The following is a 24,950-nucleotide window of genomic DNA, read 5'->3' as shown; positions in this document are numbered from 1 at the left end:
TCATATAGCCACTATTGTGTACTTATGAATCCCACCACAAAAGTTTTTCCTTCCCTTTTTATTTAATACAGTTGATTTAATACTCTTAAGTTACCTATTGTGGCTCCTGATTCTGGTCTGTTCAAGGAGCTGATAATTACAAAGCCAAACCCTTCATTTTCTTTTCGATGGATGACCACATCACTGGATTGTGAGTTCTGATTGGCAAAACCCTCAGGAGGAGAAGCGTTGCTTTGTGTAGTATGATTACTGTTTGGATATGCAGAGTCACTTCTAGGGGAACTGTGATGTGTTGACACAGAGCCAGGACTCCTGCCATTTTCTGGGCAATTATCGCCTGTAAAGAAAAAAAATTAATGGCTCTTTTCTCTGTGAAAACCAAAGACTAAAGACCATTCTAAACATCAAAGAAAGTAATACAAATACATTTTTAAAAAGTTGCAAATATCCAAGTTTTTGAATGTCTAAGTGGGTTTGGTTTCTTCAGTTATCAGAAAGAGAAAGCTATACCCAGAAAAGTTGTCTTACAGACCTGCCTGTACAAGCAACTAGTAAACTTGTGAGAGAAGTCACAAAAAGGTCAATACACTTTGAAGAAGCTACAGCATTTAGTAGTGAAGATGTACTGCTCAGTGTATGAGTGCACCAAAACATTTTTAGTATATAGGGCTCTACATTCTTGCCTTTAAAAAATTCCAAAAATATATAGGAAGATAATTATGCCTATGCATCTGTTTAATCACACTGTATATATATATATTATGTTTGATTCCAAGCCTGCCAATGGACAGGTAAGCATAAATCTGCTTTCTTCACATGTTCATATTTTTGATATTTTTAGGGTTGCTTTAAATGTTTTTCTTTATTAATGAGCTGCCAATCTATGCAGAACTGCATAGGTACATCCCTGTTTTTTATCTGCTCAAAATCAACTTGCATGGTAGAGTGGCACCAAAAAAAATCTATTTTTTAGAAGTACCTAATTAAAAGCACACAGTATATAAAGTGCATGAGGGTGAGGCAGGTGTAATGAGGGAGAAGTCTGTAATCAGCTCGAAATAGCTTTTAAAGTGATGTACTTTCATACAACTTTCAAAGTGAAATACTTTAGTACAAATTAAGAAATGCAAAGTAAGGTGATGGTAGCATTATACTGTGGAGCACCTTTTAATCAGCAGAACACTGACATCTCAAAAATAAAAGGAAGAAATTATAGCGCAAAAACAGGGAAATACTGCAAGACAATTTGTTTTAATTTACTAAATAAATGAAAGCCTGACAATTTTGCAGTGTGCCATCTCAGGCAGTGCTCCATTGAGCTTTGAGAAACCATAGCAAAGCAGCCATCGAGCCAGATGTATTTTAGCACTTTACTGTCACTATCTAGATAATGCAATTGTAGGTATAATAAAGGAATTGAGACACTGGGAGTCTGGTGCCTGCCATAATAATTCTTGGAATGGATCAAGGAGGCGTGACAGCACAGTAATCCATCTATATGTCCTATTACTGAAATTACTGCAGAAAGAGCTGTTAAAAGCCTAAGACAGCCCATAAATTAATTATTTGATATTACACAAATGCTGGGCTATAAATAACGACTGTGGCTTGGGTGTGGGGGGGGGTGCATATTTGTGAATAGGTCCTGTTGGGTCAGTGGTCTCCCACAAACATAACATCATCTGTTTTTTAACAGCTGGTAACTTTGGTTAAATAAATAATAATAATGTCTAACTAAATTGCATTGCAGTATTTCCAGTGGAATTGATAGACTTTTCAATCTATGTATACTCCTTAGTGCATTATTATATAAACTAGAAGTGTCCTTCTAGTCTACTTCAAATAAGCTTAGAGAACACAAGCAATTTGTGCAAAGCTATCATGTAGATGTGCAGATCAGCGGATATCTCAATGGCAGTGAGATTACAATCTCTGTGCCTTCGGAACTAAGAAGGCAATGGACTTTGCCTATGATTTGTAGACAGCATCCTAAATCTTAGAAGAACTATAGGCAAAACTTTTTTTTTTTTTCATTTTAGACAGAGCAAAAGAAGGTTATAACCCATGTCAGATTTTTTTTTCGTCATCTGTGTCTCATAGCAGAGATTCCTGTCCCTTGGCCAAACAGGAAGGGAGAGGAAATCCCTGCAAATTAAGGGTATTACTTGGGGACCCCCAGGTCACCAGAACTAGCATCCCCATTGGAAGATTTCCCCTCTGTTACTTTTCTGGGGACAAACCAAAATTTTGAATTTTCTTTTACTTTCACTTTCAATAATAATGGTAAACAGGACAAATAGAGAGGGTGTATCTCCTAAACGGGGGCACAGACAGCAATAAAAACTGACAGGCATTCTAATCCCTCTCCACTCTATCCAAAACTAAAAAAAAAGGTTTGCCTTTAGTTATACTTTAAGTAATGGAGTAGTCACATCTTAATAGGATGAGATAAATAATTAAGATAAAATAACACATTGATTTTAGAAATAAAAATTTTAAGTGGGTTTTAATTTGTATGTGGTGGGTAACCTACCTATTGATAGTACCTTTCTTCTCACAGTAAGATTGACTTGTCCATTACGAGCAGCATTATGCATAAGATCAATCACATATCGGTGAGTTTTACCAGCAACTGGAATTCCATCTACATACAGCAATTCATCACCAGGCCGTAGCCGGCCATCTCTGTCTGCTGAGCCCATTGCTATCACAGCACCAATTAAAATCTAAATAGAGAAAAGTGGTTAATTACTGATCAGTTTAACCTTTGACAATTCTAGCAAGAGCAGTATGCAGTATATAATGTGGTGTTACATTTATGACTAGGTTTGATTGATTCATACATTAATAATTAAAATAAAAAAAGGAAAAAGTAACAGATTATCAATTATTATGACAAGTATTATTGGTACAAAAAATTGTATTGATTTGCTAGTACATAATCGCCCAGAGATTCATTAGCTACAAAGAACTCCCAGGCTTGCAGGCATATTATTGCTCCTTTCATGCAAAAAGTGTATCGCACATATTTTTTTTTATACATATAGTAATTACATACAGCACACTACAGAATTTAGAGGCCCACACATATTGGATGAATACCCAATATAATCAGGTACAACTTTCCCTTTTCTTTTCTAAAATGTTAAAGCCTGCTTTAAATATCAGTGTAGGAGTTAGCATCTCAAGCTTAATTTGTTAATAAAATAACACGCTAAGGCTGTATTAAACCTGATCTCTATGCATATTAAAAAGAACACAGTTTAATGCAATTTAATATTTTTTAAATACCTGAAATGTATTTGTACATGCCAATCTTAAAGTGTTACTAAACCCAGGACCCTGCATTAACTAATATATCTGGTCTCCCATATTAAACAGCACATGAAAATGCAATTATTTTAGTAAATATAAACTGCTAAATACTTTTTCTCATCAGCTGTATATAGCAGTCTTGTGACTTCTACCAGTGTCTGGCCGAGCACTGGCTTAAGCTTGTAGGATGAGTTTTCATTCTCCTCCGACTGTCCTATGAGGCTGCATGACCCCTGACCCTCTGTCTGGACAGTGCTGATTATATGCAACTTTCCAAGAAAAAAAAAATCTCTCTAACAATACACACCAATGTGAGCATGTGATAGGTGTTACCAAGGCTCTGTTCTATAAGCAGATGGATTGGGGACTGTGGAAGAAGAGGAGGATCAGAGAAGACAGGATTAAACAGCCTTTTTACACAATGTGCAAAATGAACCCCTTAGGTTCCACAGTGAGTATAACAAGCATGCTTTACTACATATACTTCTGATTCTACTGTTGTGGGTTTAGTAACACTTTAATTGCTGGAATTTGTCTCCAGTCATCCCTTGCATAACAGCAGTCAGACTGACAAAGGGAAGTCTATCATTAGGAGTTAATTGGTTTCTGCTGCATATACTGCATGTATTTGCTGACAGAAAAAAGCAGAGTGAGCAGAGTTCATGACTTATCAGTATATTGCCGCTTCTTCATTGGCCAATCAAAAGGCTGCATGTGGGGCGGTGACAGTGCTGCTTTCCTTAAAGTGACATTAAAGCCTTGTTTTTTTTTTTTTAAATAACAAACATGTTAAACTTGCCTGCTCTGTGCAGTAGTTTTGCACAGAGCAACCCGAATTCTCCTCTCTGGTCCCACTGCCGGCGCTCCTGGCTACTCCCTCATGTAGCTTGCTATGAGGGCACCCAAGCTTAACTGCTGCTCTGTGTGTCCATTCCAGCGGCTTGGCCCCCACCCCCCTCCATCTTCTTATTGGCTCTCTGGCAGTGATAGCAAATGGCTCCCGCTGCTGCCAAAAGCCAATCAGGAGTTTGAGTCCCCGGAGAGGCAAGGCTCTCGTGGACATTGCTGGATCAATAGGGGGCTCAGGTAAGTATTTTTTTTTTTATAGGGAAACATAGTTCAATTATGTTTTGTCTCCTTGAACACCTCTTTTGATTGTTCAGGCAATGGTTAAATTGCAGCTTGTATTCTTTATGTCATAATTCTTAAAAGTATATTGCAGATCTAAAGCTAGTGACCTGGCAGAAAAAAAACAGCAATTCTGATTTAGGGCTAGATTACACTTGCTTCAAAACATGGCTTCGGACAGGCTTTGTTAAAGCTCTCTGAACACCAGTCAAAGCTCCTTTCACTGAATAAAATGGTTAGCTTACAGTCCTGTTTACACCTGCTTTTGCTTGGTGCCTCGATGAGGCTTTGGCGGGGCTTTGGTGGAGCTTCAATGGGGCTTCGGTGAGGCTTCATGGAGCTTCGGTAGGGCTTCAGTGGGGCTTCAAGTGAACTTTGCCATAGACTTCTATGAAGGCTTTGAAGCACCACTAAAGCTACATGGGGTATCATTTTTGAAGTAAAGCCAAAGCAAAGCAAAAGCAGGTGTAAACAGGATTGTATGCTAACCATTTTATTTAGTGACAGGGGCTTTGACTAGTGTTCAGAGAGCTTTAACAAAGCCTGTCCGAAGCCTTGTTTTGAAGCAAATGTAAACTAGTCATTAATGTGTTTTGAAACCAAAGCAAGTGTAAATAAGCCCTTAATAACCCACTTTTGAATAAAAACAATAGTGTGGAAGTCATCATACTAATATGCCCTTTTAGGGATCACAGTATATTTAATTTCTGTTTCATTGATTGCAGTTTCTAATATGATGTCACTTTGGAAATATAATGAAGATTAACAATTCTGGCTGGATTTCAATATTTTCAATGTTACTATATCTATTCTCTTCCCACTGTGAATTAAATCAGTTGTAGCTGTCAATATTTGATTTCTATCACCCATGTCTTCTGTGTCTCTGCTTACTCATTACCTCTTCTTTGATAATTTCTTAACAGTATATAAAGACCCCCCCCCAAAAAAAAAAATCCACTTCCAGGATTTGTTGGAATGTTATGTGGAGTAGTGTGCACCAGCCCTTGGATTTCCTGTAAATCCACAATGGGGTCTATGCTTTCTGATACTTTTGAATCTCAGCCTGCAAGTTAATTTCCTAGTCTAGATCAGCATCTTTCCTGACTTTTTCTTGGTGTACCACATGGTTCACTGTCACTTGTGCTTATCATCCTGCATGTATATATACCGTAAATACTGCCTTGTGTGCATCAGCCTTTCCTTGTCCTGTTTGTCTTTTAGCCCAGAGGCATAGGTGTAGATTTACTAAAGACAAATAGGCTGTTCACTTTGCAAGGGAATTTTCTCTTAGCTTAGTGAATATGGGAAAATTCAATTTACAAAGAATATGCATTCACATGCATGGAAAATAAATAAAAAAAACCAACAACAGTAATTTTGCTTGCACATTAGTGGGAATCAGCAGAGTTTTACCTTATTCACGAGCATAAGGGAAAGTTTACATGCAATGTAAACAGCAATTTGACTTTTGTAAATTAACCCTATAGTGTGTTTAGCTTGTGTACAGTATTCCCATTCTGGCATCCCTTGTATTTATGTTCTAGGAGCCTCATGTGCTGAGGTATAGAATGGGATTTTCATGACTTCCACAACTTCCACAACTAGGTGGACTAGAGCAGAATATGTAGATTCAGAAGGAACCTGATTTGCAAAAACATAGTTAAAAGCATATTGTAATCCTTGGAATTTTTTAATGTATACTGGTTGTTATATATTAATACATACAGTACAAAACAACTGGAATACATTACATTTAAGTTATATAATACTATAACAACAGTATGGGACTTTCGATCAAGGCACGCACTTAGAGATACCAATAGCTAGATCAAGGCAAATAGATAACAGCAGCCTGGTGGGGAAATCAGTAGAGAAATCAGTATGGAAGCCAGAGGTCAAAATATATTGCACATTTTCAGACAAGCTGTGGTCTGGAAACTGGTATTGGTACTACACCAAACCAGGGGTTGAGGCCAGAAGGTTAAAATCAAACAGAACAGCAAACTTCACACAGACACAGGAGGGCAAGATGCAGCCCTGTATCCCAGATTCTGATCCAGGAAAAGATTTTGAGTCTCATTAAGTATTACTACCTGTAAAGACTATTTCCTATAAATCTTGGTACAGAGAAAAGTCAGGACATGAGCTGAACCAGTGGAGACATCCATGGCCAAACCCTAAATTAAAGCTGAGAACAAGACCAAAAAGCAAAAGCACCCTCTGACAGGAAACACAGGATAACTGGGAAGCAGACTACTCCACATAATACACTAGAAAACTCAGAGAATTCTTACTCCCTGATGAACTGAGCAGATGAGGTACATTTGAGATGAGGACTGACACACTAAAAAAATTAAAAACATAAAAAATTCTGAGGCACAGTTGTCCATCCAAATGTCAGAACAATTTAACATCTTCTGCCCGAGCACATAAATGACACAAATCTAACAGGTTAAAATGTATCACCTAAAGGACATCTCCAACCCTACTTGTGCTTCATTCTATACAAAATACATTGTGCAATTTGTGTGGAGCAGTGAATCATGGAACCAAGGTACCAACCACATACCAGTCAGTAATCTCAAAAACAACCATATCAGTAATGGGATTTTTCTTCTATCATATGAATACACCAAATAGTTAAAAATGTAACAATTTATTATTTCCATGATAAGAAAACATTTAAAAAATGTTAACTTGTTTTTATCATGGATATATTAAATTGTTACATTTTTACTTATTTAGCGTATTCTTTTGGTACCAGAAAAATCCCATTGCTCATATGTCTACAAAATACATTGGTGACATGCACACTGTAATAGCTGCATGCTTACAGCACATTTAATAAATTTTATACTGGGAGTATTTCAAATTTCAGTCCTTTATTATGTTCACTACATAAAATGCTTTTCTTACAATGAGTACAGGTCTCCATAACCAAGCTGAATTCAACTAGAAGAGCTGTGTGTAGATCATACATTTGATGTTACTTTCATTTCAGAGATAAAGCTCCAAAATAGACCTTTTAATCCTCATTCCTTAAATTCATACTCTTCAAGCTTATGCCTTCAAAGGCAAGGCTGGCAAGCTGAATGTATAAATGCATATTACAGAGGATGCTGAGGGAATATTGATTACTTGAATTGTATCATGTACTCAAGGCAATTCACAAAATGTTTATGAACACTGTACTGTATTTACACACTTGTAAGTGCCATGGCAATTAAACTGTGGGGTATTACTTTGCAGAAAAATGAGTTGTAGTAAATGTAGTCTCATATCCAAAAGCTGCAATTCAGAACATTTTAACCATACAATATTTTATAGAAACCAAAGTAAGGTTTTTTTGAGTTTTATGTTTTTACACGATTGCTGTTCCATACATTTAAGGCTGCAATTTATTTACATACTTGTAAGTTTTCCTCTGTAGTGGCTATTTGTCAGACAACTGCTGAGATGGATTTAGTTGACCACACAGAGTCTAATGTATTAAATCAGTCTAACAAAACTAATGGACTAATCTTTGAAAATAACAAAAACATGTCACAGAGAACCATGGGTCTGTGGTAACTATGGAGGTTGTTTTTTTTTTGTAGCATTTAGCCTGAGTATAGCTTTATAGCTTGGATTTTATAATAAAACTGTAAGTGCATTTTTTTTTTGTAAAAATGGCACAATTAACATTTCCCATGAGAGGGTGAAATAAATTATGACCGTTAATAAATAGGTCACATGGCAGTAAATGTTGTTAGTAGTTCCTTTAAATAATGGTACAGTAATTAAAATCATAGTGTAATAAACACCTGTGAGCTTTGTTTCATATAAAAACATGTGTATGTATTATATTATTTACTTGTAAAGTAAAGAGTAATACATTTTAGAACATAGAGAAAATGTATAACCTCACAGGTAGCAAAATACATAAAATGTCCCAAAGGGGGAGGAGAAGATATTGCAATATATGCTCTAGAGAGTGACAGAGAACTTACAGGCTGGCCAGGTTCATCACCACCAAGTATTCTAAAGCCAAAGCCAGACTCTTGCCGTCGAAGGTGCACATCTAACTCTTTGTAGTCAGGACCTGTTGCCAAACAGAACAGCTTTAAATTGTTACAATTTAAATGCAGTAAGATAATAAAAGACTTTTTTTTTTCCTAATGATAAATGGTTCATGCGCAATATTAGTCTGGAATGGATTTCAGCATAACAAACAAAAACAAGCATTAAAGGACTGTTAAACAGGAACAGAGATCCAAAAGTTATTTACCATGTTAATTACATTACACAGCATATCAGAAAGGTCACTTAGCAATTAAATGATGTTGTCATAATTAGAAACTATGTATAAATTGTATTAGAAGTTTTTAAACCTGCTTTAATCTAATTAACACCTATATTTTAAGGTTTCAAACCAAAATAGAAGTATTTATTGATCACTTTATTGATGCCCTATAAAAACACATACCTAAGCTTTCCAATACCATTTTGTATATATAAAACTAGACATTTTCATTGATTATAGATTGGTTGCAGCCCCTTGATTTACACATGATCCAAGATGATGGCTTACATAATATGTCAAAATATTTATTTGTATGCAAATCTAGGTAAGCATGTACTGTACCTGCATGATCGCAATAAATTACATGCACTATACGGTACAGCAAATTACATACATACAGATATATACATTACATATCTACATATGTCGCTGCTGAGTGATGGCATGCTATTTTTGCATAGTGCTGTCATGCTATCATAGGACAATATTCCCTCTCTGACTTGTTTCCAGTAAGTTTCCTTTGATTAATAAATGCTTTAGTTCCTTTGAATGTTTTACTGTCTCCAGAAGCAAAGTTTTTACAGCTTTATAGATATATCAAGCTTGAGCATACATTTTTGCTAAAGCTGACCACAATATATTGTCACACAAAATTGTTATGTTTATGCAGGCTATGTTAAAAGCCTTTTTGCCATATATTAATATAAAATGAATATACTAGACTGGTTGTAAAGACTGAAGGTTTTTTGTAAAAAACCTTCTGTGTGCAGCACTCCCCCAATACTTACCCAAGCCCCATCTCGATCCAGCAATATGCACAAGAGCAGTGTTCCTCCTGCCTCCTTTCTCATTGGCTGAGAAACAGTAGCGGGAGCCATTGCTGTCAATCACAGCCAGTGAGGAGGCAGTGGGAGGGCGGGGCCGATCCACTCTCTGCATGTCTTATGGACACACAGAAGTGGCTCCAGTAGCAAGCATGCAAAAGTGCTCCCATAGTAAATGGCTTGCTATGGAGGCACTCGGCAAGGGGGCCCCAAGAAAAGGAGGATTCGGGCTGCTCTGTGCAAAACAATTGTACAAAGTAGGCAAGTATGACATGTTTATTATTAAAAATAAAAGGGAGCCTTTAATATCAGTTTATTTACTTTAAAGCTTAAAGTAGAATTATGGGCTTCAAAAAAAACAAACATATATTCACCTCCATACTTCAGCTGTTTCATGTTGGCTCTAAGACCAAGAACTGAGTGATCACATGATCGCTGATTGCTCAGTTGTCAGTCCGTACTGAGTGGAGAGCAGTGACTGCTCTTCCAGTGCTTACTGGAGCACTGGGTTGGGAAAAGGGCAGGCATGGCTGGCTCTGGCTCTCAGTCACATGCTGAAAGGTATAGCCAGCTCTCAATCAGGCAGGGGAAGAGGATCTCAACAATAATATTGAGATCCCTGCTAAACCTGGCATGGCTCTGCCCTGTCAGCTGATAGTGGGCAATAGCCCGCTATTAATCTACTCTGGGTCACAGAAGGTGAAAACTAAATGTACTCCTGTGAGAAGTGCCGCCAAAAAATGTATTGGCACTACTTCTCTTTTGAGTTTAGTGATCTTTTTTGTTTTTAAATAAGCACCAGGAACTGTACTTAAAATGAATGAAAAGTGTCCCTTGTGCTGGTGGTTGCCATGTTCGTTCGAAATCTTCAGTCCTCTTCCCTGCAGATACCCCCATGGCTGTGATCTTCTGGTGATGTGGGGGTTAATACAAGAAGCTGAACCTGTCATCAAAGGTGCTGACTATGCCTGTCCTTTCCACCCCCACTCTATTCTTAGAAACTCTGCTATTTCTTCTCACTATGAATAGAGGGCCACCGCCTCCATTCATAGAGCACTTTTTATTCTGGGAAACGACAGTACTGCTTTTATGAATGGAGAAGGGCAGGCATATTTGGCACTTTTGAAGAGTACCTGTGACAGGTCCAGCTGTATTAACCCCTCACAGCACCAGTAAATCAGTGATAGTCAGCGAGTGGTAAACAAATAAGTTCTATTTGCATGATATTTTGGTTAAACAGTTTGGTTTAAGTATGAAACCTTTGTTGCACAAAAGAAACATCCCTGATGCCCAAGTATGGATTGTTTAACACAGTTACAGTGTATTAAATGTATTAATATTAAAACTCAAATTAGCTGGGATTTGAAGGTGTACATATTTCATCCAGTGCATTATGGGAACTAGAAGAAAAGCATGCAACAAAAATGGTACAATGAAAATGGATTCTATGGTAGAATTTTACCAGTTTACTAATACTTTTTTTTACAAGATTTCCTGTTTTGCCCTTAGCATTTACTAGAAAAGTATTCTAATGCCCTGTATACACGGTCGGACATTGATTGGACATTCTGACAACAAAATCCATGGATTTTTTCCGACGGATGTTGGCTCAAACTTGTCTTGCATACACACGGTCGCACAAAGTTGTCGGAAAATCGATCGTTCTGAACGTGGTGACGTAAAACACGTACGTCGGGACTATAAACGGGGCAGTAGCCAATAGTTTTCATCTCTTAATTTATTCTGAGCATGCGTGGCACTTTGTGCGTTGGATTTGTGTACACACGATCGGAATTTCGGACTACGGATTCTGTTGTTGGAAAATTTTATAGCGAGCTCTCAAACTTTGTGTGCCGGAAATTCCTATGGAAAATGTATGATGGAGCCTACACATGGTCGGAATTTCCGACAACAAGGTCCTATTACACATTTTCTGTCGGAAAATCCAACCGTGTGTACAGGGTTTATTTAAACGTACCTTTCATTTAAACATAAATATTCATCACACTATTTCACTTGGTGAGCTTAGTCAGACAGCATTCCTTGCTCTGTTTTAATGGACCTGTCTAAAGGCATAAAGAAAAGCCTGTTGAATTTCTTTGGACTAAATTTCTTGCAATAAATTTTATAAAAAATTAATGCAGACTGCTTTTTTTTTTTTTTTTTTACTTTAGCAGAGTTGCAATGCTCTCCAGATAACCTTAACCAGTTGCCGACCGCCCCACGTATATATGTACTGCAGGGCGGCGGCTCCTCTGCTCCAAATCACATACAGACACTTGATTTTGCACTTCTGGGTCTGCGGCGCACATGCGTGCTGCCGGCGAATCGCTCCTGCTGTGATTGAACACAGCGGGAGCCAATCAGAGGTCCAGCAAACCGATGTCCGCCCAGACCCGCTGATCAATCCCGACAGAGGCAGAATGACAGTCGGCCTATGTAAACAAGGCAAATCGCTGTTCTGTTAGGTAGGAAAGACAGAGATCCTGTGTTTCTGTTAAGCAGGAACACAGATCTCTGTCATCCCACCGTTAAAGCACATCCCCCCACACAGTTACAAAGCGCTCTCTAGGAACACAGTTAACACTTTGATCGCCCCTGATGTTAACCTTTTCCCTGCCAGTGTCATTAGTACAGTGACAATGCATAGTTTTTAGCACTGATCACTGTATCGGTGTCACTGGTCCCCAAAAAAGTATCGAAAGTGTCACTTAGTGTGCAAAGTGTCCACCGCAATGTCGCAGTCCTGCTATAAGTCGCTGATCACCGCCACTACTAGTAAAAATCTATCCCCTATTTTGTAGATGCAATAGCTTTTGCACAAACCAATCAATATACGCTTATTGGTATTTTCTTTTTACCAAAAACATGTAACAGAATACATATTGGCCTAAATTGATGAATAAATTAGATTTTTTAATTTTTTTTTTTATTGGATGTGTTTTATAGCAGAAAATAAAAAATATTGTTTTTTTTTTTTTCAAATTTGTCGATCCTCTTTGGTTTATAGTGCAAAAAAGACAAAAAAAGCAGAAGTGATCAAATACCACCAAAAGAAAGCTCTATTTGTGGGAAAAAAGGACATCAATTTTATTTGTGTACAACGGTGCAAGACTGCACAATTGTGAGTGAAAGTAACGCATTGCCGTATCGCAAAAAATGGCCTGGTCATGAAGGGGGTAAACCTACCGGGGCTAAAGTGGTTAGTGAGATATTGCAGCAGGGCTGCCAGCATCAGGTAAACCGTCCGGAGCTGAAGTGGTTAAATCAAAACTGGGTTTTGGCTAAGTCACAGTTTAAATGAGCATGATATTTTATTTTATATGCTGGGCAATTCTCCATTAGCATTTCTTGGGTTGCCATCAGACATTAAGAGGGAATAACTGTAAGGCAAGATCTGACCTTGACATTTTTAGTGGGCTGCAACATGCTTTGTTAAATTGTAAGTCAAGGGCTGGCTAAACACAGGTAGGTATAATAATGATCAGAAGAGGGTTTTCAAATGTGGCTAGTTGATGGTTTCTACTGAGGGTGACAGTACAGTTGTCCAAGCATAGGATTGTTGCCAGATCAAGCCATTTATTTCAACATCTGCAGGTACTGTTGGCTTATGATATGGAAAGCCACTTATTAGTCACAGCTTATCTGTTAAACATTCTCAATCCAACATCTCAAAAAAATTTGTGTCCCAACATTTCCTGATTCATGTTGCAAGCACCACTGCTTCTTGATCCAGCCCCGTTTTGGTGCCCTGGGTATATCTGATCTCACACCTTATTTTTTAGTTATTATGGCAGTGCAGTGATATGGCTCCAACAATGAAAATGTGACAAGACAATCATGGCTGAGCTCTATCCAAGGGAATGATCACAGGACACACATTTATGTTAGGACACAGAATGGTGAACACATATCACAGGACGGGTGCTGGAGAATACTTGCCGGCAGGATCCGCTCTGAAACCAGCTCTGGGTGGCACTTGCTCTGAATAGGAAGATGAGGAATTTCATGTAAGAAAATTAAAGCTCTAAATGTACAGCCATGTAGGTTGTAAATCATTTATAGATGTTTAACGTGTACTCCAGTGAAAGTGACATTCTATAATCCCTAAAATTGATCTGTGCTATAAAATCATCAGAATGAACAAACCAAATGACAATATGCAAACATTTCATATTTTCAAAAGTAAAAAAAAAAAACATTTTTGGACCAACAGCCAATATTCTCCAACTCTGGAACCACTGCAAAGGAATTCTTAGGAAAACATTATCATGAAATTTAGACATTTTTTTTAAGGCTAGCAAAAATTACTTGGCTTGTAAGAAGAATAAAACAGTTACAAGTACAACATAAAAAACTGCAACATATAGTTGGGAAATGAAAAAGTACATAGGAAAACGAATAAATCTTTTATTTTCCTCAGAAAAAGAAGTAATAACAAGATTCAATGAGGATATCAAATCAAACTATCATTCTGTCAGGCAATTCAGTCCCACTAACCAGCAAAACATTAATAAACCTCAAACATATTTATCAATCACAAACAATCTAGATGGTAATCCAAGTTACCCAACTTGGAAGGTATTCTAAGAAACATTCCTTTTTACAGTATGCCACTAATGTATAAAAGGAAACCTGATTTTTGAAATATATTATACATACGTCTACATCAATGTTTCTCAACTCCAGTCCTCAAGTGCCCCCAACAGGTCATGTTTTCAGGATTTCCCTCAAGTGAAACGGCTGTGCTAATTACTAAGGCAGTGAAACTGATCAAATCACCTGTGCAAAATAATGGGAAGCTTGAAAATATGACCTGTTTGGGGGTACTTGAGGACTGGAGTTGAGAAACATTGGTCTACATCATCCAAAACAACATTTTTTAAAAACCGTTTAACTTATAGGAGTTAATAATAGTACACAAAATGACCCTTTAGCTCGTCTTACATTTGGTTCTGGTGGAGGAGTATTGTGTATTTAACTAAAAAAAAATTAAGCTTCTTGCCACAAAACATTTTCAGATTCACATTATGGAGATTTTTTTATACATGAAGATTTTATTTTCAAGAACAATTTTTGTTCTTGGGGTTTTCCCATTTCCATTCACTTTTAAAGAAAATATGGCATCAGCTCTTTCCAAATAGCTAGCTTTACTGCATATATTGTAGTGGAAGGGGGTTTAGTTACAAGGAATGATAGCAAGTAAAATTGAATCAGACTAGATGTGGAAATTTTTTAAATGATGAAATCTTTCAAAAAAAGATTAAATAAATCTACAGATAAAAAAAAAACAAAAAAACAAAACAAAAAAACACACTTATGAGGTTTACAAATGTATAGGCCACATATGATACAAAAAATGCACACTGTAATTCAATTTGTTGCAAATCAGGTTTGTTAAAGATAACTGATGTATATAGTTGCAGTGAAAAGTGTTGCTGTCTGTTTCTCCACAAGGAAGATTTCACCATGGGGGAGATTCACTTTTATGTTTTGTGCTGGTGGCCAACAGATGGGTACAGGAAGGTAAGTGGGTGGGAAAATCTCCAGAAGCAACTGTCATAGGCTGGATTTAACCCCACTTAAGGGAGATTTCCTCTCACTTCATGTGTGGTTACTAAGATGAATAGTGATTGGAAATCTTTCTAGTGGTGCCAAAGAAAGCAGCCAAATACAGCAAACAAGCCATTGTTCTAACCATTCCCTCCTCTATCCAAAACTAAACACAGCTTTTACTAGAGTCTTACTTTAAGTGTCTACAAATATTCTTTTTTCCATTGGTTGTTTATTTCATGTAGTAGGATATAAGATACAGGATGATCAGACACTTTGCCATGCAAAATAACTCAATCATTAGGGGTATTGCTAGGTCTGCAAAAGATCTGGGGCTAGAACCCATAGCAGCGGTCACCAACCTTTTTGCAGGCATAGGGGGGGCAAAGCAATTTTTTGCCGGCAAAGGCTGGTGTTGGCATTTCAATCATGGCACCACGGTTGATATGGTGTCAGGGTGATCGAAGCGCATTGTTTCTATTGTTACATTCTAATATATAATGAAGTGGTTCAACTCACCATAATGCCGAATGAGTGGGAGCCCTGGGCGTGTTACTTGCCACATCTCCTGCCACCAGATGCAGCATGTCACTCGCCATCATCACCTGTCACCAGATGCAGCTTTTTAACTTGCCACCGTCACCTGCCACTAGATGTGGATTGTCACTTGCCATGTCGCCTGCCACCAGATGTGGATTGTCACATCACCTGCCACCATTTGCAGATTGTCACTTGCCACGTCACTTTCCACATCACCTGCCACCATTTGCAGATTGTCACTTGCCATGTCACCTGCTACCATTTGCAGATTGTCACTTGCCACCATTTGCAGATTGTCACTTGCCACGTCACCTACTACCATTAGCAGATTGTCACCTGCCCCCATTTGCAGATTATCACTTGCCACAATTTGCAGATTGTCACTGGCCACGTCACCTGCCACCATTTGCAGATTGTCACTTGCCATGTCACTTGCCACCATTTGCAGATTGTCACTCACCATGTCACCTGCTACCATTTGCAGATTGTCACTTGCCACCATTTGCAGATTGTCACTTGCCACGTCACTTGCCACCCTTTGCAGATTGTCACTTGCCACCATTTGCAGATTGTCACTTGCCACATCACCTGCCACCATTTACAGATTGTCACTTGCCACGTCACCTGCCACCATTTGCAGAGTGTCACTTGCCACATCACTTGTCACATCACCTGCCACCATTTGCAGATTGTCACTTGCCACGTCACCTGCCACCTGATGCAGATTGTCACTTGCCACATCACCTGTCAGCATTTGCAGACTGTCACTTTCCACGTCACCTGCCACCATTAGCAGATTGTCACTTGCCACATCACCTGCTACCATTTGCAGATTGTCACTTGCCACCATTTGCAGATTGTCACTTGCCACATCACCTACTACCATTTGCAGATTGTCACCTGCCCCCATTTGCAGATTATCACTTGCCACAATTTGCAGATTGTCACTGGCCACGTCACCTGCCACCATTTGCAGATTGTCACTTGCCACGTCACTTGCCACCATTTGCAGATTGTCACTCGCCATGTCACCTGCTACCATTTGCAGATTGTCACTTGCCACAATTTGCAGATTGTCACTTGCCACGTCACTTGCCACCCTTTGCAGATTGTCACTTGCCACCATTTGCAGATTGTCACTTGCCACATCACCTGCCACCATTTACAGATTGTCACTTGCCACGTCACCTGCCACCATTTGCAGAGTGTCACTTGCCACATCACTTGTCACATCACCTGCCACCATTTGCAGATTGTCACTTGCCACGTCACCTGCCACCTGATGCAGATTGTCACTTGCCACATCACCTGTCAGCATTTGCAGGCTGTCACTTTCCACGTCACCTGCCACCATTAGCAGATTGTCACTTGCCACGTCACCTGCTACCATTTGCAGATTGTCACTTGCCACATCATTTGCCACATCACTTGTCACGTCACCTGCCACCGTTTGCAGATTGTCACTTGCCACGTCACTTGCCAAGTCACCTGCCACCGTTTGCAGATTGTCACTTGCCACGTCACTTTCCACCATTTGCAGACTGTCACTTGCCACGTCACCTGCCACTATTAGCAGATTGTCACTTGCCACATCACCTTGCCAACTGATGTGGATTGTCACTTGACATGCCAGCCAGTGTCACCAAATGTGCATTGTCGCTGCATTGGTGGCAGGCTGGCAGCATTGGTCCATTTAGTGAGGGCAGGAGAGCAAAGATACGGGGTGGGCAGTGAGAGATGAAATTATGTAATCTCTCTGCTCTAAGCAGCACCTCCGACATTGAAGAGGCCCGCGCTGTGAGGGCGGAAGAGCGCTGAAGTGTGGCGGCCAGTGAGAGATGATGTCATCTCTCTGCTCTCTGCCAAACATCGCTCCCACATTGACGTGGCCCTGCTGTGAGGGCGGAAGAGTGGTGACATGAAGCGGGCGGAGAGAGATGATGTCATCTCTGCTCGTCCGCCCGCTAATCTCCTCTCATCCACCTCTAATGCAGCCTGCCCGCCACAGCCACAGCCCGCTGGTTAGACAGGGACCCTGCGACAAGAGACTCAGGGCTATGGGCTCCAGATTCGGGGCTACAGCCTCAATAGCCAACCCCTGGTGATGCCTATGACTATCATATGAGCTATTCATTTTTGCAATTAATATTATGTGTCTCCCTTACACTTATGCCCCGTACACACGGTCGGACTTTGTTCGGACATTCCGACAACAAAATCCTAGGATTTTTTCCGACGGATGTTGGCTCAAACTTATCTTGCATACACACGGTCACACAAAGTTGTCGGAAAATCCGATCATTCTAAACGCGGTGACGTAAAACACGTACGTCGGGACTATAAACGGGGCAGTGGCCAATAGCGTTCATCTCTTTATTTATTCTGAGCATGCGTGGCACTTTGTCCGTCGGATTTGTGTACACACAATCGGAATTTCCGACAACGGATTTTGTTGTCGGAAAATTTTATCTCCTGCTCTCCAACTTTGCGTGTCGGAAAATCCGATGGAAAATGTCCGATGGAGCCCACACACGGTCGGAATTTCCGACAACACGCTCCGATCGGACATTTTCCATCGGAAAATCCGACCGTGTGTACGGGGCATTAGACTTCCTTTCCTGGTGGAGAAATATCAAAAATTATTGAACAAAGGCTTCAAGTATAGAAAAATCTAATTAGATTTAGGACCTGCGAGCCAATGTTATACACTTTGACTGTTTAATTTAATTTTATTTCAATTTTTTTTACTTATTCCTATATATATACTTTATATAAAAAAGGATCACTGGAATGAGTCAGTTGCTTACATAAGTACATTTTTTCTTGAGCAACTGAATTCTTTTTAAAATAAAAGCTTAACCTGGAAAAGTGTAAAGCTCCACCTGCTGGCACAAAAAAAAACTTGATTCAAATTGTTATTATGCAATATTATATATATATATATATATATATATATATATATATATATACAGTTGTGCTCATAGGTTTACATACCCTGGCAGTATTTATAATTTATTGGCAATTTTTAGAGAATATGAATGATAAACACAAAAACATTTCCTTTACTCATGGTGTTTGGCTGAAGCCATTTATTATCAATCAACTGTGTTTACTCTTTTAAAATCATAATCACAACAGAAACTACCCAAATGACCATGTTTAAAAGTTTACATACCCTGGTGATTCTGGCCTGATAACATGCACACAAGTTGACACAAGGGGGTTTGAATGGTTATTAAAGGTATCCATCCTCACCTGTGATCTGTTTGCTTGTAATGAGTGTGTGTGTATAAAAGATCAAGGAGTTTCTGGACTCCTGACAGACCCTTGCATCTTTCATCCAGTGCTCCACTGACCTTTCTGAATTCTGTAGCATGGGTAAAGCAAAAGGATTGTCAAAGGATCTGTGGGAAAAGGTAGTTGAACTGTATAAAACAGGAAAGGGATATAAAAAGATATCAAAGAAATTGAAAATGCCAATCAGCAGTGTTCAAACTTCAATCAAGAAGTGGAAAATGAGGGGTTCTGTTGAAACCAAACCACGGTCAGGTAGACCAACAAAAATTTCAGCCACAACTGCCAGGAAAATTATCGGGACTCAAGAAAAACCCACAAATATTTTCAGGTGAAATACAGGACTCTCTGAAAACATGTGGTGTGGCTGTTTCAAGATGCACAATAAGGAGGCACTTGAAGAAAGATGGGCTGCATGATCGAGTCGCCAGAAGAAAGCCATTACTACCCAAATGCCACAAAGTATCCCGCTTACAATACGCCAAACAGCACAGAGACAAGCCTCAAACCTTCTGGCACAAAGTCATTTGGAGTAATGAGACCAAAATTGAGCCACAACCATAAACTCTACATTTGGAGAGGAGTCAACAAGGCCTATGATGAAAGGTACACCATTCCTACTGTGAAACACGGTGGTGGATCGCTGCTGTTGTGGGGATGTGTGAGCTACAAAGGCACAGGAAACTTGGTCAAAATTGATGGCAAGATGAATGCTGTATATTATCAAACAATACTGGAGAAACATTTGCATTCATCAGCCAGGAAGCATCAGACGTACTTGGACATTCCAACATGACGATGATCCAAAACACAAGGCCAAGTTGACATGTCATTGGCTACAGCAGAATAAAGTGAAGGTTCTGGAGTGGCCATCTCAGTCTCCTGACCTCCTGAAGCTGTTATATGTTACAGACACCACTCCAGATGGTCCAAATTGCTCAAAGAAGCACCTTGAAGGTGTCAAACATTTTTTTAAATAAAGACTTATTTTCACAAATTGTAAATTTGTGAACCCCCAAAACTCAGATACCCAAGAAAGTCCTGTGACTCCTGTTTGTCTTGGAGTGACCCTATTTTAAGGGTCTGTGTGGATGCTGACCCTATACAGTTCAAGCAGTCCTTCAGATGTTAGGATTACATCAGAATTAAAATAAAAATGTTGGTACCATTATATAGATTTACAACACTGCACAATAGAGTGGCCTCTCTTGTTCCTACCTTTTTTTTCTTTTGGATTTTTGGAATGTTTAATTTCAGAATATCCTGTTGCACTCATGGCCAGGATCATTCCTGTCACGTGTGTGAACCCTGGCCTGACCGGTTTAGTTAAATATGACGTTCTCAAATTCCTTTGAGAATGTGAAATTTGACAAAACTGGTCAGGACGGGGCCAAACACGTGAGGTCATCGCGATCTGCATGTGTCCTTCATGTTGATGTGATTATACATTATATGGCACCACATCTGCTTTTATCTGTGTAAGTGCAGTTTCTAGTTTTTGATAAAATTGTGGTATCTGGTTCACACTATGTGAAGCACAGGTCTCCTTTTATGCTTTGTTTGAGTGACAAGTGTAAGGGAGTTTGGCATCAGCGGAAGTCCGCTCAACCGGCCCTGGGGGGTCCTCTTTAACCTTAATGTGAGAAAAATCTGACATCTTTTAGTGGTTTTGCATCTGATCTACTATCAAGTGTGCCAGGGAGCTTCTGTCCATGCAAGTTATGACCTTTCTATTTTAGGAGGTCACGGGTAAGCTTCCATATAGTACATTCATTTTTGGTGACAGTTTATTACACTTGTGGAGGATGAACTAATTTATTTCATTTTTTCAGTGAAGAATGGGATCATCACATGCATAATTAACAGGTTGCCTTAACATAATGCACATTAATGCACTGCAGTGGAATGTTCAATTGTAAAGTGTCCCAAACTGTCACCATGACACTTAATGTTTTTTCACCAAAAAGTCAGAAATGGAAGTCTCTAAGGTTTCTCTCAAAAAAGGTTCTTTTTACGTCTCATGAATAATTTTTATCCTTGAAGCTGAACACCAGGGAAAGCTAATATCATCTAAATATAAGAGGCTTACTTAAATGTTAGTGTGCTTTGTGTATTTCTTCCACATCTGTGCCATAATCCAGTGTGGAACTTTGTCTGTGCAGGTACTGCTTGGGCCGGTTGACTGGTCATGTATTCAACTCCTTTAGTTTTGTGCAGGCAGCCTGTGGTGTCAGGACCTGCTGGGTCCCTCCTACAGCTCTTTTCTCTGCACGAGCTGTGTGCAGCACCTTGGTGATATCACTGCTACTTTTTAATTGGGTTTGTGAAGACATTTGGTGCACGCAAATGGCTATCACAAAGACAACTAAAATACAGGAATATTTTAGTCTGCACCCGATCTCTTGCTGTCTAGAAGGTCTACATTCTTAAAAATGTGCTTCATGTAGAATACTGACACTTATAAATTCAGGAACATCTGTACAAGTCCCTGTATGAAATGCCTAAGAGCATTACACAATGAAATATGTTACTAAGCTGTCTGGCAAGCAGCAGAATTGTATGGGTCACTGACCTAGCAGGAAAAGCACAAAGAAAGGTAACATCTTGTTAATCAGTGTTCCTTGTTTTCTAGTTAATGCAGCCACCACGCACCTTTATTACAAAATTGTAATATATATATATATATATATATATATATATATATATATATATATATACATACATACGCAGTGGGGACGGAAAGTATTCAGACCCCCTTAAATTTTTCACTCTTTGTTATATCGCAGGCATTTGCTAAAATCATTTAAGTTCATTTTTTTAAGTTCATATTGACACAAAAACACAGAATTGTTGACTTTTTTGCAGATTTATTAAAAAAGAAAAACTGAAATATCACATGGTCCTAAGTATTCAGACTCTTTGCTGTGACACTCATCTATTTAACTCAGGTGCTGTCCATTTCTTCTGATCAATCCTTGAGATGGTTCTACACCTTCATTTTAGTCCAGCTGTGTTTGATTATACTGATTGGACTTGATTAGGAAAGCCACACACCTGTCTATATAAGACCTTACAGCTCACAGTGCATGTCAGAGCAAATGACAATCATGAGGTTAAAGGAACTGCCTGAAGAGCTCAGAGACAGAATTGTGGCAAGGCAAAGATCTGGCCAAGGTTACAAAAAATTTCTGCTGCACTTAATGTTCCTAAGAGCACAGTGGCCTCCATAATCCTTAAATGGAAGACATTTGGGACCAGAACCCTTCCTAGAGCTGGCCGTCCGGCCAAACTGAGCTATCGGGGGATGAGAGCCTTGGTGAGAGAGTTAAAGAAGAACCCAAAGATCACTGTGGCTGAGCTCCAGAGATGCAGTCGGGAGATGGGAGAAAGTTGTAGAAAGTCAACCATCACTGCAGACCTCCACCAGTCGGGGCTTTATGGCAGAGTGGCCCGACGGAAGCCTCTCCTCAGTGCAAGACACATGAAAGCCCGCATGGAGTTTGCTAAAAAACACCTGAAGGACTCCAAGATGGTGAGAAATTAGATTCTCTGCTCTGATGAGACCAAGATAGAACTTTTTGGCCTTAATTCTAAGCGGTATGTGTGGAGAAAAACAGGCACTGCTCATCACCTGTCCAATACAGTCCCAACAGTGAAGCATGGTGGTGGCAGCATCATGCTGTGGGAGTGTTTTTCAGCTGCAGGGACAGGACGACTGGTTGCAATCGAGGGAAAGATGAATGCGGCCAAGTACAGGGATATCCTGGACAAAAACCTTCTCCAGAGTGCTCAGGACCTCAGAAAGGGCCGAAGGTTTACCTTCCAACAAGACAATGACCCTAAGCACACAGCTAAAATAATGAAGGAGTGGCTTCACAACAACTCCATGACTGTTCTTGAATGGCCCAGCCAGAGCCCTGACTTAAACCCAGTTGAGCATCTCTGGAGAGACCTAAAAATGGCTGTCCACCAACGTTTACCATCCAACCTGACAGAACTGGAGAGGATCTGCAAGGATGAATGGCAGAGGATCCCCAAATCCAGGTGTGAAAAACTTGTTGCATCCTTCCCAAAAAGACTCATGGCTGTACTAGATCAAAAGGGTGCTTCTACTAAATACTGAGCAAAGGGTCTGAATATTTAGGACCATGTGATATTTCAGTTTTTCTTTTTTAATAAATCTGCAAAAATGTCAACAATTCTGTGTTTTTCTGTCAATATGGGGTGCTGTGTGTACATTAATGAGGAAAAAAAATGAACTTAAATGATTTTAGCAAATGGCTGCGATATAACAAAGAGTGAAAAATTTAAGGGTGTCTGAATACTTTCCATCCCCACTGTATATATATATATTTATATTTATTTTTTCATTGGGTGGTTATATACACTTTTATGCCGCATACACATGATCGGACATTCCGATAACAAAATCCTGGATTTATTTCCGACGGATGTTGGCTCAAACTTGTCTTGCATACACACGGTCACACAAGTGTTGTCAGAAATTCCAAACATCAAGAACGCGGTGACGTACAACACTTACAATGAGCCGAGAAAAATGAAGTTCAATAGCCAGTGCGGCTCTTCTGCTTGATTCCGAGCATGCGTGGAATTTTGTGCGTCGGAATTGTGTACACACTTTTGGAATTTCCGACCAGCTCTCAAATTTTTGTTGTCGGAAATTCCGACAAAAAATGTCCGATGGAGCCCACACGTGGTCGGAATTTCTGACAACAAGCTCCCATCGAACATTTGTTGTCGGAAATTCCGATCGTGTGTACGCGGCAAAGAGTGGGCAAACTTAGTATTTTATTGTGGCATTCATAGGTAGTCAAATGTCTCCCCTTATTAGCATCAAATCAAGGTTATAGTCCTACAGCAAAGATCTTTTCACATTCTATGTCCCATCAATTACGAAAAACTAAACCTTTAAAGATGTCCAGAACTATTTTATTTGCAATGTAAATGAATCTATTAGACAGTCCACTTGCTCATACAGGAACAGTACCAAACTGGTTGGTGGCCATTTTTGACAGACTTTCCATAATGCATTTCAGCAGCAGACATTAAATGCCAGCTGTGAGGAGTTTTTATCTGTGGTTTAGCTTAATCACAGAAACAAAATAATTCATTGTGGAGAAAGAAAAATCAATGTTGTTTTCTTCATTGAAATGAGCTTGGCAGACTGGCACTGTAGCAATTTCTAACACCTTCACCCAAGAGTGTATGATTGATGTCTCACTTAGAAAAATTCTGGCAGTAGAGCATTCACCTAAACTAATGCCAGCAACCATAGCACTTAATGACACGCCAGCGCGATTCCATTCAATAGTGATTAATAGCCCAATACTTCATACATTGAAAAAAAAAGCTGATTATAAAATAGGAGCAGCTGGAATCATGCTAAATATGTGAACTGAATATATTGGAACTACTGAAAGTATTGTAAAACTGCCAGGACAAGCCTGACTGTAGCAGAATACAGAAAGCTTATCCATGAATGAAGTCATCTTGATGTGTATCAGCTAACCAAGTATGGTCTGTAAATAATGACCGATCAGTGATGATTATTGAACAACCATAATTTCTGGTACTAAAGCTGCCCATAAATGGAGCTATTTTCTTTTCTCTGCAACCACACGTTGCAGGAACGAAAATTGCACGAATCCCCCACACAGTTAGTGTTGATCGGGGAATCTCTCCCACAGAGCCATTGTGTCCTCCCGGTGAAGGGGGGGGGGGGGGGCAGATTAAGCCATTACCAATAATCACATTTAAAATGGTTGTACCCAACAACACAGGGCTGGTTGTACCCAAGTTGATCAAACTGGCCAAGATTTCAACCATCTATGGCCAGCGTAAGCCCTTTAAAGAGATCAAGATTCACTATAAAAGATTGTTTAAAATACAATAATAATTACCATCAATTATTAAGGAGGGAACTTTTCATTTTAGTCTACAATCATGCTAATTTTCAAAGGACAAATGACACTGCATTGCACCATTCTGTTTTC

At 39.3% G+C, this 24,950-nt stretch overlaps 1 protein-coding gene across 11 annotated transcripts in view; it reads right to left on the bottom strand.

Annotated features, from left to right (window-relative positions):
• MAGI2 (membrane associated guanylate kinase, WW and PDZ domain containing 2) overlaps positions 1-24,950 on the bottom strand; it is a 1,136,189-nt gene that overhangs the window by 72,620 nt on the left and 1,038,619 nt on the right. For all 11 annotated transcript variants that reach the window (XR_012242816.1, XM_073619581.1, XM_073619580.1 and 8 more), the window contains 4 exons: positions 13,492-13,533; positions 8,433-8,524; positions 2,534-2,726; positions 95-337 (listed from right to left, as the gene is read on the bottom strand). Coding sequence is in view for 10 of the 11 variants with exons in the window: in XM_073619581.1 (XP_073475682.1) it covers positions 95-337; positions 2,534-2,726; positions 8,433-8,524; positions 13,492-13,533 (570 nt within the window). In the remaining variant the exon portion in view is untranslated. The remainder of the gene's footprint in view (positions 1-94; positions 338-2,533; positions 2,727-8,432; positions 8,525-13,491; positions 13,534-24,950) is intronic.

This window comes from Aquarana catesbeiana, linkage group LG03 (assembly GCF_042186555.1).
Source record: "Aquarana catesbeiana isolate 2022-GZ linkage group LG03, ASM4218655v1, whole genome shotgun sequence".
NCBI lineage: Eukaryota > Metazoa > Chordata > Amphibia > Anura > Ranidae > Aquarana > Aquarana catesbeiana.
The sequence above is the reverse complement of the archived record's forward strand: the minus strand, read 5'-3'. Positions and strand labels throughout refer to the sequence as shown.